Source organism: Saccopteryx leptura, chromosome 3 (assembly GCF_036850995.1).
Source record: "Saccopteryx leptura isolate mSacLep1 chromosome 3, mSacLep1_pri_phased_curated, whole genome shotgun sequence".
Classification (NCBI taxonomy): domain Eukaryota; kingdom Metazoa; phylum Chordata; class Mammalia; order Chiroptera; family Emballonuridae; genus Saccopteryx; species Saccopteryx leptura.
In genome coordinates this window covers 243,621,102-243,634,632 of record NC_089505.1, presented here as the reverse complement: position 1 = coordinate 243,634,632, position 13,531 = coordinate 243,621,102, and the positions used below count along the sequence as shown (strand labels likewise).

Here is a 13,531-nt window from a genome sequence, read left to right as displayed (position 1 = left end):
GGAGAGGCGCCACCTGCTTCTTCACCCCTCCCCCTCTCCTTTCTCTCTCTTCCCCTCCCACAGCCGAGGCTCCATTAGAGCAAAAGATTGCCCGGGCGCTGGGGATGGCTCCTTGGCCTCTGCCCCAGGCGCTAGAGTGGCTCTGGTCATGACAGAGCTACGCCCCCGATGGGCAGAGCATGGCCCTCTGCTGGGCGTGACGGGTGGATCCCGGTCGGGCACCTGCGGGAGTCTGTCTGACTGCCTCCCCATTTCCAGCTTCAGAAAAATCCAAAGCCCTGGCCAGTTGGCTCAGCGGTAGAGCATCGGCCTAGCGTGCGGAGGACCCAGGTTCGATTCCCGGCCAGGGCACACAGGAGAAGTGCCCATTTGCTTCTCCACCCCTCCACCGCGCTTTCCTCTCTGTCTCTCTCTTCCCATCCCGCAGCCAAGGCTCCATTGGAGCAAAGATGGCCCGGGCGATGGGGATGGCTCTGTGGCCTCTGCCTCAGGCGCTAGAGTGGCTCTGGTCGCAACATGGCGATGCCCAGGATGGGCAGAGCATCGCCCCCTGGTGGGCAGAGCGTGGCCCTTGGTGGGTGTGCCGGGTGGATCCCGGTCGGGCGCATGCGGGAGTCTGTCTGACTGTCTCTCCCTGTTTCCAGCTTCAGAAAAATGAAGAAAAAAAAAAAAAAGAAAAATCCAAAAAAAAAATAAAGAAAATGTATAAAAATTGTATCAAGCCTCTTCTCTGACCACAATGTCGTGTATAAAACTAGATATCAATTACAATAAAAACATGACATTCAAACACACAGTGATGAAATAACATGTTATTAAACAAAATTTGGTTAATGAGATAAAAGAAATCAAAAGTCACCTGGAGACAAATTAAAATAAACACACAACCATCCAAAATATATGGGAGAGAGCAAAAGCAGTCCTGAGAGGGAAGTTCATAGCATTACAAGCCTACCTCAAGAAGAAAAATCTCCAAAATACAATCTAAGTTTATACTTAAAGGAACTAGAAAAAGAACAACCAACAGAGCCCAGGTTAAGTTGAAGGAAAAACATAATAAAAATCAGAAAAAAGCCTGACCCATGCAGTTGCAGTGCATTGAGCATCAGCTGGCAAACTGAGGGTCCAAGATCAGAAACCTGAGGTTGCTAGCAACAGGAAGGGCTCGATGGCTTGAGCGTAGGCTGCCAGCTTGAGCATCGACATGCCAGCCTGAGACCTGGGTTGCCAGCTTGAGCACAGGATCATTGCTGTCATTTTAAGGTTGCTGCCTAGAGCAGGTGTCAGGAACCTATGGCTCCCGAGCCAGTTGTGGCTCTTTTGATGGCTGCATCTGTCTCGCAGACAAATCTTTAATAAAAAAAATAGTAACATTAAAACTATACAACATTATCATGTATTACGATCCATCATTTCCTACCGCTCATGTTCATCGTTGAGGGTGGCTGGAGACAATCACAGCTGTCCTCCGGGACAACACCAAATTTTATTGGATAATGCATAACATACATGAGTCGTTGTGAGGTCAGGAAGTAAACTTTCCTCCTTTTAATCAAGTAGTCAGCTAGCGAATTGCAAAAACCCTTTTGACAAAGAAGATGGCTAAAAGAAAAAAAGATGAGAAGTATAGTACTTTTCAGCAGGAATGGACAGAGAAATTCACCTTTGTGGAGAGAGCACGTTCTGCAGTGTGTCTAATATGCAATGATAAATGCATCGATGAAATGGTCAAATATAAAGCCGCACTTCGACGCACATCATACTACATTTGCATCAAAATAACCAGTGGGGAACAGCAAGAAGAAAGCATGTCAAGAGCTACTGTGCAGAGCGATTGACACCTTGTTCAGCCAGTGATCCTGGGCTCAAGCCAGTGCCTGTGGACTTCAAGCCAGTGACCTTTGGCCTCCAGCCAGTGACCATGAATCATGTCTATTACCCATCTCAAGACAGCGACCCCACACTCAAGCCCAATCACCCCGCACTCAAGCGGTGACCTCAGGATTTTGAACCTGGGTCTTCTGCATCCCAGTCCGACATGCCTTATCCACTGCACCACTGGTCAGGCAGATGCTAAAATTCTTAACAAAATAAGAGCAAACTGGATCCAGAAATATATTAAAAACTTCAGACACCATAATCTACTAAAATTTATTGTGGTGATTCAAGGTTGGTACAATATTTGCAAATCAATAAACATGATATATCACATAGACAAAACAAAGGATAAAAATCACATGGTCTTATCAAGAGAGTCAGAAAAAGCATTTGGTAAAACCCAGCACCCACTTATGATAAACACTCTGAGCAAAGTGAGAGCTTAGAGGAATCATAGCTTAATAAAGGACATATATAAGAAACCCGAGCCACCCTCATACTCAATGGGAAAAAACTAAGAGCAATTCTCTTAAGATCAGAAAAAATACAAGGATGTCCGCATTCACCATCTTATTGAACATAGCCCTGGAAGTCGTAGCCACAGGGATCTGACAAGAGGAATAAAAGGCATCCTACCGAAAAGGAGAAAGTAAAACTGTCATCATTTCCACAGGGCATTATATTGTACACAGAAAACCCTGAAGACTCTACCAGAAAAGTAGATATAATAAATAAATTTGGCACAGTACAGAGTACAAAACTAATATTTAGAAATTGGTGGCATTTTTATACACCAATAATGAACTATCAGAAAGAGAACTAAGAAAACAATCCCATTTACTATTGCAATCACAACAATAACAAAAAATACGGTACCTAGGAATAAATTTAACCAATGAGGTAAAAGGCGTGTACATGGAAAATCATAAGATGCTCAGGAAATAAACTGAAGAGGAGACAAATAAGTGGAAGCATATACTGTGTTCATGAATAGCAAAATTAACATAGTAATGCCCATACTACACAAAGTAATGTACAGCTTCAACATAATTCCTGTTATAAATAGCAAAGGCGTATCTCACAAATCCAGAACAAATATTCCAAAAAATTTATGAGACCACAACAGATCTCAAATATTCTCAGCAATATTAAGAACAATGTTGGAGGTATCATATTACTTGTTATTAAATTATATGAAAACGCCTAGAGTTCCAAACAGCATGGTATTGACACAAGAACTGGCATTTAAATCACTGGAACAGAATAGAGAGCACAGAAATAAAGCCAAGTCTTTACGGCCTATTAATATTTGACACACCAGGCAAAAACGTACAATGGGTAAAGAAAGTATCTTTAATCAATGGTGTTAGGAAAATTGAACAGATACATGTAAAACGAAAACAAAATAAGAAATTAGACTACCAACTCATACCATACACAAGAATATACTCAAAATGAATTTAAGATTTCAATTTAGTCCAAGAAGAAAACATACGCAGTAAAATTTCAGATATTCCTCATTGTAATATTTTTGCCAATATATCTCCTTGGAGAAGAAAAACAGGAAAAAATAAACAAATGGAACTACATCAGACTAGAAAGCTCTTGCACAGCAAAAGAAACCATAAATAAAATAGACAGGGAACCCACTGAATGGGAGAATATATTTGCCAATAATACATATGATAACGGGTTAGTGTCTAAAATACATAAAAAACATATAAGTCAACAGTAAGAAGACAAACAACTCAATTAATGGGCCAAGGACCTAAGAGATACTTCTCCAAAGAGCACATACAGGTGGCCAACTGGCCTATGAGAAAATGCTCAACATCAGTAATCATCAGAGATGCTAATTAAAACCTCAATTAGATAGCATCTAATGCCTGTCAGAATGGCTGTCATCAATAAATCAACAAACAAGTGCTGAGGAGGATATGGAGAAAACATTCTCACACACTGTTAGTGGGAATTTAGACTGATGCAGCCACTATAAAAAGCACTATGAAGTTTCTTCAAAAAATAAAAATGGAACTGTTTTTTCATTCATCAATCCCACTTAGGGAATGTATGTGGAGAAAACTGCAGTACTAATTCCAAGGAACATACGCACCCCTATGTTTACTGCAGCATTATTTACAACCACCAAAGTACCCATCAGTAAGGAGAGTGGATAACAAGGCTGTCATATGTTTAAACAATGAAATACTACTTGAAAGCAGTGCGTGCTGGAAACAGGATAAGATTCACTAATAGAAAACGTTTAGGCTCTCAGAAAAAAGATTAGAAGCCAGCATGTTGCTTGTCCTTTACTTCACACCCTGAAAACTTCTGCTCTTTCCAAGAGTTATTTGTACTGGCTAATATATATCTGAGTAAGGCTAGGGATTGGACTTCCGTCCTTCATTCTGCTGACCGGGGCTGTTGTTTCCCCTCCGCCCCTGGAGCATGTGCTCTGGTCTCCAAGTAACTTGTTGTCCCTGTGACAGGAGAGTATTATATTAAGTGAAATAAGCCAGGCACAGAAGAACAAATACCATACAATCTCAGCATATGTGGAACGAACAATCTAATGAACTTACCAACAAAATAGAAACTGAGGCATGATTACTTAGAATGAGAGCTGTCAGAGGGAAGGTGGTTGGGGGGGGGGCTGGATGAAATATGAAGATACCAAGCAAAAAAACAATATCTAAATAATGCATAGACATAGACGATAGTGTGGTGATAGCAGGAGGGAAATGGGTGGGGGCAGGTGCACATGGGCACAGCTGGGATAAATGGGGACAGGACATTCCCTTGGGCAATGGGTGCAGATGCATGTGGAGATGTTTTATTGAATTGTACACTTCAAACCTGTATGGTTTTGTGAACCAACGTCACCCTGATAAATTCAAGAAAATAAAAAAAGGCAAAACACAACAACTCCCTCCTTAGAGCTCATGGGGAGAGTACATCTGGCCACTATGAGAGGATGAAAAAGCCTGTGGGCAGGTGAAGTCGGCAGGCAGGCTCTGCTCAGGAATATCTATCATTTCATTCCCCTCTGCCTCTACCTTTATCTTCTTTCCTAAAATGTAGAAAACAGAATCTCCCATCTGTCACCTTCCCAGCTCCAAAACAAAACAACATGGAGCACATATTGCACAGAAGCCTTGAGCAGACTGGGTCCCTGAGTCACAGCAATGAATCTTCCCACTGATTCACACTGGCACTGGAGAGTGAGCAAGACAAACTTTTGTCACATGAAGTCAGTCAGCTTCAGGGTCCAGGACTGTAGCCTAATCAACCCCAGAACTTCACACATCATGGCCCTTGGGTCATTCCTGACACTCATCATTTACGCATTGTGTGGATGCTTCTGCACTACAACAGCAAGAGATGAGTAAATGCAAAACAGACCACACAGAGCACACCCAGTCCTTCATAAAAAGGTTTGCTCAACCCTAACCTAGTTCACCTTGATTGACACAATGAAAACAAAGTGAGAAAAAACCCCAAAGCATTCGGCAAACAGGATTTGACACTAGCAGTTAAGTCCTTGAGCAAGTTACTGTTATTTTAGTGGCTGTGTGCAAAATTCGGGTATTAACAGTATCTATTCCCTAATGAGTTATAAGATGAAATTAGTTCTTGCATGTAAAACAGAACCAGGAGGCTTTGGAAGAGGGATGCTGGAGTATCTGAACTAAGGGCAGGGATATGAGCTGGTGCATGGAAAATCACTAAGGCAAAACCTAGCACCGTCTAGACATCTAGTAAATGTTTGTAATTACTATTCCAATTATATAAAAGCAAAATATAATTTAATAGAAATAGACTAGAAGTAAAATAACAAATAATATTAACAGTGATTATGTTTAAAACTATGAACAGCCTGAGCAGGCGGTGGCGCAGTGGATAGAGCATTTGACTGGGATGCCGAGGAACCAGGTTCGAGACCCCGAAGTCGCCAGCTTGAGCGCGGGCTCATCTGGTTTGAGCAAAAGCTCACCAGCTTGGACCCAAGGTCGCTGGCTCGATCAAGGGGTTACCTGGTCTGCTGAAGGCCCGCAGTCAAGGCACATATGAGAAAGCAATCAATGAACAACAAAGATGTTGCAATGCTCAATGAAAAACTAATGACTGATGCTTCTCATCTCTCCATTCCTGTCTGTCTGTCCCTGTCTATCCCTCTCTCTGATCTCTGTCTCTGAAAAAAAACAAACCTATGTACAGGTAGTATATGAACGTTTTTTCTATTTTTTATGGCATTTTGTGTTAGAAATTTTTCTATGATGAACATATATACACTTTATAATCAGAAAAAAATCAGTTTTTTATAAATGCTACAAAATTTTACTATTTGTCATTTCACAAAACATCTTTAGTTGACATTCTACAAATGACACCATCCAATATTGTCCCAATATTTTCTTCTTGTGAAGTTTATATATCTATAAAAAGATAAAATATGCTAATTATCCATGCACTACTAAGTTTTATTATACAAACATATGTAAGTGAAATTTAATATCATTCAATTATTGCGATAATGGCATGAAATAACAAACGTGATGAAAATAATGCACAGTAGATGGCAATTGGTCACTTAGGTCAAAAGTGCCCTTTAAATTGCAGTTATGGTGGTAACTCTCCAAACAAAGAAATCAAATCTGTACCTGTTTTAAAAGCATGCATCTAGACATTAACTTCATACTTCATTTATTTATATTACACATGTACTCTATAAGCTTGATATTTAATTCTCAGTTCATTCTTAGAGAATGCTTTTTATCAAATAAGTTTTTTCCTTTTTTATGTTTACTGAGGTGACAGTGGATAACAAAACCATACAGGTTTCAGGTGTACAAATAATTCTCCAAGACAATACCCAAAATGTCTGTCCATCAACATTTATCCCAATCCCCTCCACATAAGCCTGCATCTTCCAATTTTGTGTATGTGATATTATTTATGAAATAATTTTTATTACATTAATCTTTCCTAAAAGTTAAAAAAAAAAAATAGCAGCATTGGTGAGCAACAGCATCATCTATCACACTCTACAAATGTGGCCTTACTAACCTTATTGCAACTATAATATTTCTTATTTCCAGAAGACTTTTCAGAGAAACTGGATGACCCTCTACTTGAGATATCAGGTCTACTTGATGTATTTGTTTTTTTCCATCATCAATGTATACAATCAGAATTGAGGTGTCATTTGCTGAGATACCAATTGTTTTCAAAGCTCATTAAATCTAGGGAAACAAAAGACAAAAATCAGTAGTTTTATTTCAGAAGCACCTTCCCATTTGCTGTCTTCCCTGCTGGGGTTCTTATTTTCATATCCCAAGGGTCTCTGCCTACCGTTTATATCTTACGACTCCTTCCTAACATCCACCAGTTCCCCTCTAGAGCACTCTGCTCTAAGGGGCACCTCATTCCTATGGAGTCAAGCTCAGACTTCCAGCATGGCACACAAACAACCCCTGCCTCTGGCCACAGAGCACCCTCAGCCACGTACTCCCGAGTCCCAGCCAGTCAGGACTATTTGGAGATCCCATCACCTTTTCACACTTCTCTGCCTCTGCTCACACTCTGTTCTCTGCCTGGAGTGTCCTCATTCTTCAAAGTCCAGTTCAAATGTCACTCCCCACAGCACCCTCCTTACAGAATCAGTTGTTCTTCACTGTTCCCAGAGATGTAATTATTATTCCCATTAACCATTTATCATTATCAACTGAACTTCTATCTTGTTCATCTGCCTATCTCAGAAATACACTTGTTTCTTCTCTTTCTGACATTGTAAGTGAAATGGGAACAAACTCAATAGATATTTATTAGTTTATTTCAAATGATATAAAAAACAAAACAAAACAGTAGCTATTTGGTATTTTTTTCCTCCAGGACCTGAAGTATTCTATTATCATGCATTTTGTAACTATTTCAAATATCTATATTTTAAATCGTACTACACATTTCCAATTTTTTCTTTTGATGATATCTGTACCTAATGGTGTGAATAAGAGTAGAGTAGAAATATTAAAACTTTATCAGCAAAGTTTATTTTTTTATTTTCATACGCCACAAAAGAACTGTCTTTAGCTCAATACCTCATTACTATCAGTATCTCAATCACAAACTTCTTGTGCACTGAGTATGTGAATAAGCATGTGATAAGGGCTGTTCTATGTACCAGGCAGGAATCCGTTATACGGAAAAGATGTGGATTCTATCCTTAAAGAGATTAAAGGATGCATATCACAGCACAGAAATATCCACACCTACTGTTTTATCAGTTTGATTTCAGTATTATTTAGAGCAGGGGTCTCAAACTCAACTCAGCATGTGGACCACAGAGCAAGATCACAGTCGTTCGGCGGGCCGCACTAGGTCTACAAAAGGCAACTGTTACGCAACATTTTTCTCACTGCAGTTGAAAACAAAAAAAATCAGTACAACAAGCACAATCCGGGCTGCATGCGGCCCGCGGGCCGCGAGTTTGAGACCCCTGATTTAGAGGAATCTTTCTGTTCCTATGTACATAAAATTATCCACACTTCACTTAGTGAAACTTTTATCATACGTGTAGAGACTCCAAAGCTTATTTTTCTAGTAAAAGGCAGTGCTAAACTTCAACTCTCTGTCCAACCTCTCTTCACTATTATTCTGTTTTGTTATTAACAATAGGCTTATGGGAATTTAGCCACCAACTCAACGCTGAAGAACTCATGCCTTATTATGACAAGGTCAAGAAAAGCAAAATGAGTAAAATCCATATTAATTACATTGTTATTTGGGGACAGGTTGAAAATAATTTCAGTAGGTAGAGTTCTCGTCTTCATTTTTCCTAGTTTGTAGAGATGAACTGCTTTGTTTGTTGCCACAAGTATCTGAAATGGATCGATGATCTACTGAAGAGAACAAAGAGAATTAATTACACACAGAATCTGGGGTACTCTGCAGATGCACACCCCATTCGATGGTAACTCCGTGGTCAGGCTGTTTTACCTCATCACAATTCCTATAAACTATACTTTCAAAACAGATTGCAACACCTGAGTTTCGGAAAATCATAGAATTTTAAAGCTTCAAAACTCTTAAACAGTTAAAAATTTAAATATAACATTTGTCAAGGGATAATATTATCAGAAAGATTATATTCTAAACATTTCATACTTGCAATGTCTTTTTAAAATCTTAAACCAACCCTATGAAATCTGTATTCTTATTCATCAGCAGTGGATGAGGAAATGAAGGTGACGGATCTCTGGGTATGAATGCCAGCTCTGACACTCACCAACAAGAGAACTCGGGCAAATTCCTTAGTGTTTCATCTGTCAGATGCAGGTAATCAGCACACACTCCCTGGATTTAGGTGATCAGTACATCTAAAGCCCTTAGGACGATGCCAGGAACAGAGTAAACACTATATAAAGGTCAGATACTATCTGGGCAAAGTCATAATAATCAGCAGAGTGGAGATGAAGTCTGTGTAAGCTGACTCCACAGTGTGTGCTCTCCGCACCATGCAATGCCTTCTTTGCAAAGATGGGCACCTGTCATTCTGAAGCCAGGCCAGTACCTTTCCTATTTCCTACCGTAGGGGCCTGACCCTTCAGCTTCTATTCAGTTTAATTCAAGGCTGCTCAAATCTGACTCCACTCCACAGCTTAGACAAAAACTTTGTACTTGAAGGTGACGATTTTAGGCAAACCTTGTGAAAAATAACCTCATGAAAAACTAACATGTTCTGAAATGTCCCAAATCTCTCATCAATAGTACTTACCATTGTAGGGTTTATTAATGAACCATCAATAGAACCTTCCATGGCCTTTCACTTCGAGATGCCAGCATTTTTCACATCTTTAAATAACGGAACAGTCACCCTGCATCCTGGAAAGAGGTCCAGCTGATGTGTTGACTGCATTTCATAGGTAAGCAGGATTCTAAGGCACACAACCAAAAACTTAAACACTTCTCTTGGTTAACACTACGGTTTATAACAAAACATCCCTGTTAACAAATAAATGAAAATAACTTTAATACTGGCATGACAGAAATGTAATCTAGAAAAATTTATCCTCAAAGCACATTAGGTAGCTTCATGAGATATTATCTTTCTAACACTGCTGAGCTTTCTGTAGCTTCCTCTCCTTGGCGAAGGATCAAGTTTGCTGCCTGATCCCCGGCTGGACAGATGAGGCGAGCTCAGAGACACCTCTGAGGAGCAGCTTCCCTGTGCACAACTGGGAAAACACCAGAAATTCTTAGACCACAGTTTACCTACAGTATTAACGAAACCGCACTTCCACTCAGCCTTTTTAATCTTTGAGCTCATCATTTTACTTGTATTTTAGCATAACCTCCACACACATATAAAGGAAGAAAATTACTTTATACAAAAGGTATGGCACTACCCAACAATCAGTATTTCACACATGGATTTTAGCAGAGAGTGCAGACTATTAAAGAATCAATAATACTAGACTTAAAAGAAGCATAAGAGACAACTCAAATAACTAGAGAGACGTAACTATAACCTTGGATGGAAAAACAAAGCACTGAAAAAATTTGAATTCTAAAAAAATTTCAATCAAGGTCTTAATAAGTTTGAGTGAAGTAATTTGATAGGTTCATATAATCAACCTACTTCAATGGTTCCCTTTCTAGAACTCTTTCTCAGGAATCAATTAGAAATTGAGAATTTATGTAATAAGATATCCTTATTCTAACAGAAAAATATTGAAAAACTATTATCTAACAACAGAGGACAGTTTGTGCCTAAACAACCATTGAAAACTGTAGTCTATTAAATGCCTGACCTGTGGTGGCACAGTGGATAAAGCATCAACCTAGAACACAGAGGTTCCCAATTCAAAAGCCTGGGCTTGCCTGGTCCAGTCATAAACAGGAATTGATGCTTTCTGCTCCTCCCCCTTGTTTCTCCCTACCTCTTTCTCTTTTCTAAAAAAGTATTAATAAAGTCTTGAAGAAAAAAAACTGTAGTCTATTAAAGTAATTAAAGATGTGTCAAAACAGCAAGAAATAACATTAAATTAAAATATGATTGATCGCTTCTCTGCCTTTTGGCTAAGATCAAGTGTAAAATACCTGAGTGGAAAAGACAACATAAAATGTGGCATAAATTGTGTGGTTTTAAAAGAAGATACACAGTCAACAAAAAAACAAACCAGTGAAAATACAGTATACAAAAAAGTTATACCACACTTGGTGGAAAAACATCTGACGTTTTATGTTACAACCTGGGGGAAAAAAATCTATAAATAATGTACTAGCATATACGAGTTCAATCTTATTGTCATAATAGTATCCAATCAAGAAAAAAGATACTGAAAGTAACGAATATACTCAAAATATATACTCAAAAGATATAGGCAAAAAAGAAAAACGTGAAGGAAACAACCAAAATATGGTCATTTTGGGTAGTAGAGTTATAGGCAATCTTTTACTGTCCTCTACAAAAAATGTTTGCGATTATGTTCCGAGTTCTCTTCAGAGATCACACATAATATATTCAGTATATATAATCGTGGAAGAAAAAAACTTTTTGTGCTTTTAGTTTTCACATTGGGGGAAAGGGACCCTTAGAATACATCAAAAGTGTCTGGCATACAGGAGTTGTTTTATCTAATTCACTCACTTAGGCCAGAAACTTAGAATCATTTCATTAAATCCATACAGTCTTGTCAAGTTTGCCTCTTAAACACCATTTTATCCAGTCCACTTCTCCCCTATACCCACTGGCACCCACCTAGACCACCGTCTCTCATCTACAGCTGTGGCCTTCTAGGAGTGGTCGCCTCACAATACCTGCCCTCCGATCATCCAACCTCTACCCGGCAAAGTGAATCTTTCAAAATGTAAACCAACTCTTGCCCGTGGGCCGCTCTGGTTATGAGCCCCCACTCTACGTTAAGGCGTTCCAGATTCCGATACCTGGGCCTTCCTCCTCTTCTGCTGCCAAGCACACCTCTGCCTGACCCGGCTCCTCCGGCCTTGGCCGCCATGGGCTTCTCAGCTTCAAGTCACCAAACTTTCTCTCACACTCTGCCCTCTCGGCAGGAAGTTGTCCTGACTCGATTCTTGCCTCCCTCCAACTCGCTATGAGTCCATTTACCAGAGCGCCCAGCGCCCAGGGGCGGTCCCTATTACACGGGCTCCTTAGCCCATCACAACGTGACATGAGCATAAAGTCCTAGGGGAGGCTTCCGTGCTGCCCTCCCAGGGCCTGGCCTCCGGAGGCGCTGGATAAACAAGAGCGGAGGGAACGCCAGGCGTCCTCCCTGACACACCCGTTACAGAAGTTCTATACTGCTCCTCCGCTCACCCACCTCCAGCACTCCTCCTTCCCGCCTGGCTCGGCTGCTCTAGCGCTGGTAGGAGTCACCGCCTCTCACCCTTGCCCACCCGAAAGATCTTCCCCTCGGAAACAAAGACTTCAACTTCCGGAAGCTCTATCGCAGTGACGCCCTGTCCTGCAGTCCGCACCTACTTTACGGATCCCCGCGAGGGAAGGTTCCGGACCTCAGTCCACCAGCCTGTCTTCTGCAGATACCTGATCCTTAGCTTGAGGCCCGTCAGCAGACGCAAAGGAGAGCCTACGTTACCTCAGACCACTTCCATGAGCGGAGCTGAAAGGATTCGTGGATCGGAAGCTGAGGTCTGAGTGCAAGTGTTAGCCTTGCCCCTAACCTTTGTTGCGATTCGGCGGGAAGTCCCCACTTCATGTCTGCGCAAATATTGGCCAGGATGACTTCTACGGGTATCTAGGTTGAAATCAAGTTCTTTTGGGAGGTAGGCAGGACTCAGTGTCCTTGCTCTCAGTTGGGTCTTTATAAAAGGATCCGCTACAGAGAACCACACTCGGAGATTTGCTCTGGGGAAGAAGAGACTCGTGAGTACATTAATGAAATCATCCTGAGTGTGTCAGCTCCAGGAGAGGAGTAATCCCCTAAATTTAAGGCTGTATTATTCAATTAAATACAGCATTCCAGGCAACAGAGGGAATTTAAAGAGACTAAAGATACATAAGGCCTTAGCCTATTTAAGGACTTGCAAAAAGAAACATGTGACTAGAACACGGTATGTAGTGTTTGGCAAAAGTTTGGTATGTAGATTATATAAAGAACTCCTAGAACGAAAAAAATAAAATAGGAGAAAACCTAATTCAGAATGTTTCAAGCCCTAGCTGGTTTGCTCAGACAGCACATCCTCTGAAACTGCCAAGGTTGCATATGGCATCCTGGTCAAGGTACATACAGGAAGCAAATGAACACACAAATAAGTAGAAAACGAACTGAATTTCTCTTTCTCTCTCTCAGTCTAAAATCAGTCAATAAAATATACATATAAACAAATTTCAAAAAAACCCCAAAAACGATTGGGTGACATTTGAACAGACACTTCAATGGATGATATATGAAAGGGCAATAAACACATGAAAAGATGCCGATCATGCCTGACCAGGCTGTAGTGCAGATGATAGAGTGTGGGACTGGGATGCAGAAGATCCAGGTTCGAAACCCCAAGGTCACCAGCTTGAGCGCAGGCTCATCCGGCCTGAGCACAGGGTCACTGGCTTGAGAAAGGGGTCACTTGCTCTGCTGTAGCCCCCAGTCAAGGTACATATGAGAAAGCAATCAAT

At 40.7% G+C, this 13,531-nt stretch overlaps 1 protein-coding gene and 1 pseudogene across 8 annotated transcripts in view; both read right to left on the bottom strand.

Moving 5' to 3' along the window:
• NAT8 (N-acetyltransferase 8 (putative)) overlaps window positions 1-12,309 on the bottom strand; it is a 197,106-nt gene extending 184,797 nt beyond the window's left edge. Inside the window, exons 1-5 of one of the 8 annotated variants that reach the window (XR_010750372.1) lie at window positions 12,219-12,289; window positions 9,653-9,812; window positions 8,652-8,777; window positions 6,946-7,121; window positions 2,069-4,358 (exon numbers count right to left, since the gene is read on the bottom strand). Coding sequence is in view for 1 of the 8 variants with exons in the window: in XM_066377982.1 (XP_066234079.1) it covers window positions 11,824-11,894 (71 nt within the window). In the remaining 7 variants the exon portion in view is untranslated. The other 7 variants (XR_010750371.1, XR_010750370.1, XR_010750381.1 and 4 more) reach the window with 7 other exon arrangements.
• Window positions 6,139-9,793, bottom strand: LOC136400785 (EKC/KEOPS complex subunit TPRKB-like; annotated as a pseudogene).
• Window positions 12,310-13,531: the final 1,222 nt, after the last annotated feature.